The sequence below is a fragment of the Orcinus orca genome, chromosome X (assembly GCF_937001465.1).
Source record: "Orcinus orca chromosome X, mOrcOrc1.1, whole genome shotgun sequence".
In the NCBI taxonomy this organism is placed as follows: domain Eukaryota; kingdom Metazoa; phylum Chordata; class Mammalia; order Artiodactyla; family Delphinidae; genus Orcinus; species Orcinus orca.
The window spans coordinates 84,833,555-84,839,554 of record NC_064580.1 but is presented as its reverse complement, the minus strand read 5'-3'; the positions used below and the strand labels follow the sequence as shown (position 1 = coordinate 84,839,554).

The window sequence follows — 6,000 nt, the reverse complement described above, 5'->3', positions numbered from 1 at the left end:
CTCCCACCCCTCCAGGCGGTCACAAAGCACTGAGCTGATCTCCCTGTGCTATGTGGCTGCTTCCCACTACCTATCTATTTCACGTTTGGTAGTGTATATATGTCCATGCCACTCTCTCGCTTTGTCACACCTCACCCTTCCCCCTCCCCATATCCTCAAGTCCGTTCTCTAGTAAGTCTGTGTCTTTATTCCCGTCTTACCCCTAGGTTCTTCATGACATTTTTTTTCTTAAATTCCATATATATGTGTTAGTATACGGTATTTGTCTTTCTCTAGAATGTTCTTACATTCCGTCTTTATACTTCTTCAGTTTGTGCCTTTTCACCCATCCTTAGTATTAATTATCATAGGCAGCACAACATTTAATGTAACCTTAACTTTATTGAATAAGTATGCATTACAGATAGATTGCAAGTCATTCTTGGTCCTGCAGAGACAGCTGTTTATGCCGAGGCAAAACGAGAACATGAATCCACAGTTCTACTGCTACTGAAATACTTCTGAGTGTCTTGGTATGGGCACAATCTCCCTCAATATCCATTCAAACAGGTTTTGCTGTCACCTCTCCTTTCAGCTGAGGGATTCACAATATCTAAAATAAACTTGTAAAGAACGCTTCTGTATCAGAGGTAGTTTTATACCTACATTATTAATCATAGAAAACATTTGGCCAAAGACTCCATAAAAGGGGCAGAGAAGATACACCAGAGCTCAAAGTTGGAACCAATTATTTTTTCAAGCTAATTGGCCACAGTAACAAAAGTATCAACTGAATTTTTGAATAGCCTGTTCAGCCATTTAACATCAAAGCATGCAGTAGCCTGTGCATACAATAGCTCTTAGCGACAACCTTGAATTTGGCTTGAGCACCAAGGATGCATTTCAAAATGTGAAAAGTACATTTATGTGCAATGACTAGTGTTGTGAGCTGAAAGGTGGCTCCCCAAAGATACGTCCATGTCCTAATTCTCAGAACCCGTGACGTTAACTTAGTTGGGAAAAGGGTCTTCACAGATGTAATTAGTTAAGGATCTTGAAATGAGGAGATTATCACTGATAAACCGGTGGGCCTTTAAATGCCTTCACGAGTGTCTTTGTAAGCAGGAGGCAGAGGTAGACTAGACATACAGAGGGAAAGGTGATATGAAGACAGAGCAGAAAGAGATTTGGCCACAAGCCGAGGAATGATGACAGTCACAAGAAACTGGGAGGGGCAAGGAACAGGTTTTCTCCTAGTGCCTCCAGAGGGAGTACAGCCCTGCTAATACCTCAATTTACGGCTTCTGGTCTCCAAAACAGTAAGAGAATGAATGCCTGTTGTTTTAAGTGAACATGTTTGGAGTACTCTGTTACAGCAACCACAGCAACAAACCACAGATTTTGGTACCAGGAAGTCAGGGACTGCTGTAACAAATACCTAAAAATGTAGAAGTGGCTTTGGAATTAGATCACGTGTAGAGGCTGGAAGAATTTTGACGTATGTGGTACAAAAGGCATGGACTGCCTTAAACAGACTGTCGGGAAGAATAGGAATGTTAAAGGCGCGTCTCATGAGGGCTCAGAAGGAACTGAGGAACATTTTATTGAAAACTAGAGGAAAGGTGATCCTTGCTATATAGCGGCAAAAAGCTTATCCAAATTGTCTCCAACTGTTGTGTGGAAAGTAGATCTGTAAGTGATGAATTTGGATATTTAGCTGAGGAAATTAGAGAGCAAAGCATTGGAGGTATGGCCTAGATTTTTCTTGAGCTTAGAGTAAAATATAAGAGGAAAGGGATAAATTGAAGAAAGAACTGTTAAGCAGAAAGGACCCAGCACTTGATGATTCAGGAAATTCTGAGCCTATTCAGATTGCAAAACATGCTAAAATGAAGATTCACTGTTTTAGGATAGTGTGGCTAGTGTGCTCTGGAGATAAAGCCAAGGCTGGATAACCTTTGGCTAGTGCTGTAGAGATTAGGCATTGACTCACTCACTGATCCACTCAATCATCTCAGTAGAAGCCAGGAACAGAGGTGGTGTTATCTGGCAAAGATCTGTGAGGACTCTTGTCTCACTAGTAAATCAATATGATATACAGGGGGAGCCTACAAAATTGTTGAGAAAGTTACACCAGCAGAAACAGTTCCAGCTTGGCCTGAAAGGGACAGAGACAGGACAAAATGAGAGAAGGCGGTCAAACTACCAAAACTTTACAGGCAGGAAGTAGGCTGATAAAGCTGCAAAGAGGTGATACCCTTCGATAGAAAAGATCAACCCTAGGGCAGAGCTGCAGGTTTAGAGGCAGAAGTACAAGCCATGGGCACAGAGGCAGAGACGTGATCCATGGGCCAAGAGGCCAGAGCTGCAGGCCTAAAGGATGTAGCCCTGAGACAAGGAGGATTATTGTCAAGTCTTGAAACCTAAGGGGATTCTGCCTGGCCAAATTCTGAAAATCATCAGGACAGGTGACTCCTTTCTATGTTTGTTCCACTTTCTCCCTTTTGGAATAGGAACGTCTATAACTATTATCATATGCCTGTCCCACCACTGTATTCTGGAAACAGGGGCCTTGTTAATGTCTTGTTTCACTGATTCACAGATGCAAAGGAATTTTGCCCCAGGGTTTTCACCTATAGCTGATTTAGATGATCTAGGTGAGCTTTGGAACTTTTGAACTGAAGATGTTTGGATGAGATTTTAGACTTAGGGTTGAGACTTTTAGGAGTGTTGGGATAGGGTGAATATACTTTGCACATGGGACAGACATAAATTTGGGGGGGTCCAGAGGGCAGACTGTCATGGGCTAAAGGTCACCTCCAAAAAGATATGTCCACATCCTAATCCCCAGAACCTATGAATGTTACGTTTTTGGAAGAAGGGTCTTACAGATGTAATTAAGTTTAGGGTCTTCACATGAAATTATCCTGGATTATCTAGGTGGGCCCTAAATTCCAACAAAAGTGTCCTTATAAGAGAGGGGCATAGGGAGATTAAATACATAGAGGAGAAGGTGATGTGAAGATGGAGCAGAGAGAGATGTGGCCGTAACCCAAAGAATGCCAATAGCTACCCGAAGCTGGAAGAGGCAAGGGAAGAGTTTCTTCTAGAGCCTCTGGAGGGAGCATGACCCTTGATTTTGGACATCTGGCCACCACAACCATGAAAGAATAAATTTCTGATATGTTAGGTCACCAAGTTTGTAGTAATTTGTTACAGCAGCCAGAGGAAACTAGTACAACTAGTAAACATTTTAAAGGGTTTTGCAATTTTAAAAAACATTCTGAAGAAAATCTGCATAAATTGGTGCTTCTCACGTGTGGCAGTAATAAACCCAACAAAAGACTTTAGTATAATTTGGTTCTATACTAAAAATGTCACTATGTACTTTTTTCTGGTGATAATTTTCAATCTAAAACAAAACTGCAAATGGCTAGAGCAGGACCATTATAAATCTGGGAAGCAAACCCTTTAATTGAGTTATCAGAACTTCGTGAAAGACCCTGAACGGTCTCATAATGTTTGTGAAAAGCATGTGGAATTATTCTAAATACAAATATATAATTTATCAATAATAGTACTTTTTTTCCCCACAAACTAAAAAATAAGGCAAGTTCACATCTGGAAAAGGTGATATTCATCAGTATGTCCACCTTGACCAGCCTGATAATATGGCATGGCAAATGCCCCTAAATATTAGTCAGGGTGAATATTTCAAAATATCATTTTCCTACAGTCTGAAAAGCTATCAAAAGACTCAAAGAAGCCATACCATGAAGATTTCAGAAAAGACTTTGTGAAGTTAAAAATACGTACATTAAGTATTTACATAAATTAGTAGAACCTAAATCTTTGTTGCTGTTGTTATTGTTAAAAAAACTGTGTGAAATTGATATGTCCCTTAAACTTGTGTGTGTGTGCATATGTGTGTGTCTTAAGATAGATGATAGGATAAAATTGTAAAATCTCAGATCCTGTTACTGCTTTTGATTTCTCTATTGTAGCAGCTTCAGAGCTTTGTAAAGGATAAGACCCAAGTAAGAATGCACTGGAGGAAAAGGCAGCAATTTGAATCACTGTACGTCTATAAAAAGGAAACTGTGAGCTATTGGTCGCTTGGTTACATTATCTCAGGGAGTGACTTGCCAAGCCAGTCTCTTGTTCTTTCTGAATGTCTATAATATACTTTGGAGGAAGTAGAAATAGGATTTTTCTTTATAAGAAATATACATATAAGAAATCTTTTACAATCATCTGCATGGATTAGTCCAGAGAAGTTATACCACATTATTACAATGCATTTTTAAAAATAATAGACAAGTATAACTTCTCCTCCCTCATCTATTTAAGAAAAATGTAGAGCCTGTTTTTTCCTCCTAGAGTTGTTTCGGCAGCATCATTTGAATTTGTTAATATAAGGTAAATAAGTATGATGATGATTGAGAAGTTCACTTAGTCACTGGGATGTGGAATTATTGTAGCAGGAGATATAAATATATACACATATATACAGATACATACATGTAATTTCTTTTTCTTCTTCAGATCACCACGGAGGAACTGGAAAGGGGAGTAGAAAGGCGGATAAAACAACTGACCTTTCGGACAGTTTTCTGCTGCCTCCTGCGGAGAGAAATATTTTTCCCCTCAGATCTCCTAGAACTCTATTCCCTGCCTTCAAGGGAGTGTGGGAGAAAGAAGCAATAGAGAGAAGAAATAAACCATGGAGAATAGAGAGCAATATTTACCTTTAAAAATCTGAATAAAGGTAACAGAATTTGCAGGTTCAGCCCTAGCATAAACATTAAAATGTGAGGTTTTTCTCAAAAACAGCCATATAAAGTATTTGTATAAAGTAGATATATGTGCATAATTAGAAAATACCTCTTTAAATAAAGTTTAAATCACTTTCTCTAACTGCTTCTGTTAAACTTTCTGGCTTATTTTTAGCAATGATAAGTGCCTGCAATATCATGCTGAAACTCTAGATTAATGATAAGTTTAATTTCAGCCGAAGCAGATGAATCCATCAACTTTCACTTGAGATAAGATTCTAAGTAACTTGACGGGGGGTGAAGCAGTACTTTTTCTGAGTTTCCAAAAACGGCTTCTTTTATAGAGTGTGCAATATCAGTGCCTTTCCAAACCATTAACAAACACACACATTTTCACTGGCCTTTTCCTTTTCTATATAACAGGAATCAGAAGTAGACACTGACTAATTCTTGCTATTCTTTTTCTTCTCTTTTCTTCCTTTCTTTTTGTGGGGGGGGTGACTTCAAATTTGAGTAATAATATTATACATTTTTGACAGACTGAATGGTTTTGAAAGTCTTTGGAACTCTTCAATTTCTTACACTTTTCATCATCACGGTCAGGCCACACACAGTAACAAATAATACACATCTTTACACTAAAAGGGAACGTATTTTATAATCCTGGTAATTGTGTTCGTATTAGTATAACTGTGGGAGGAGTCTTGCAATAACTTTACATATGCACGCTATTGCATCCAGCTCAGCTTGATCTTTGCAGAAATGTACTTATTTCCTCTCCATCCCTTGAGTGCATGTTTTGTTCCTCCCAAAATGTATGATTTTGTTTACTTAAGTATTTTCATATTCTTTGGCATCAGGAATCACTTAGATGAGATAGCTTCATTGTGGCGAGAGCGTGACCTTTCCAAAGGTACTCGTCTGTTATCTGTAAGACAAAGAGAAAAAGAACCAAAAACATGGTGAGCTTTAGATCCCAGCTGTTACGTGATGTCAGGTTGAGAGAGGTTTTCAAACAGTCCTGAAAAATTACTTCAAATGAATATATAAATAACAAGGAGCCAAGATCTGAGGCGTTCATGCTGCAGCTCCCAGGCTGAGTTCAAGGGTTTGAAATCAGCATTAAATGACTTTTCTTGGTAAGTGAAGTCAGAGTGATAAAAGAAATGGAAGAATTCGCTCAAGCACAGTCCCCTTGGAAATAGCAGGCGACAACAAAATTCCTTGGTAAAGATGTTAAATTGAA

At 38.8% G+C, this 6,000-nt stretch overlaps 1 protein-coding gene across 2 annotated transcripts in view; it reads right to left on the bottom strand.

The window, feature by feature from the left end:
- Positions 1 to 361: 361 nt before the first annotated feature.
- The window catches only part of DIAPH2 (diaphanous related formin 2), an 893,504-nt gene continuing 887,865 nt past the window's right edge, over positions 362 to 6,000 (bottom strand). The window contains exons 28-29 of one of the 2 annotated variants that reach the window (XM_049705082.1): positions 5,586 to 5,682; positions 362 to 4,602 (exon numbers count right to left, since the gene is read on the bottom strand). In XM_049705082.1, the coding sequence (XP_049561039.1) occupies positions 5,618 to 5,682 (65 nt within the window). In that variant the 3' untranslated portion in view covers positions 362 to 4,602; positions 5,586 to 5,617. Of the gene's footprint in view, positions 5,683 to 6,000 lie in introns of both variants that reach the window. The other variant, XM_033412217.2, reaches the window with a different exon arrangement.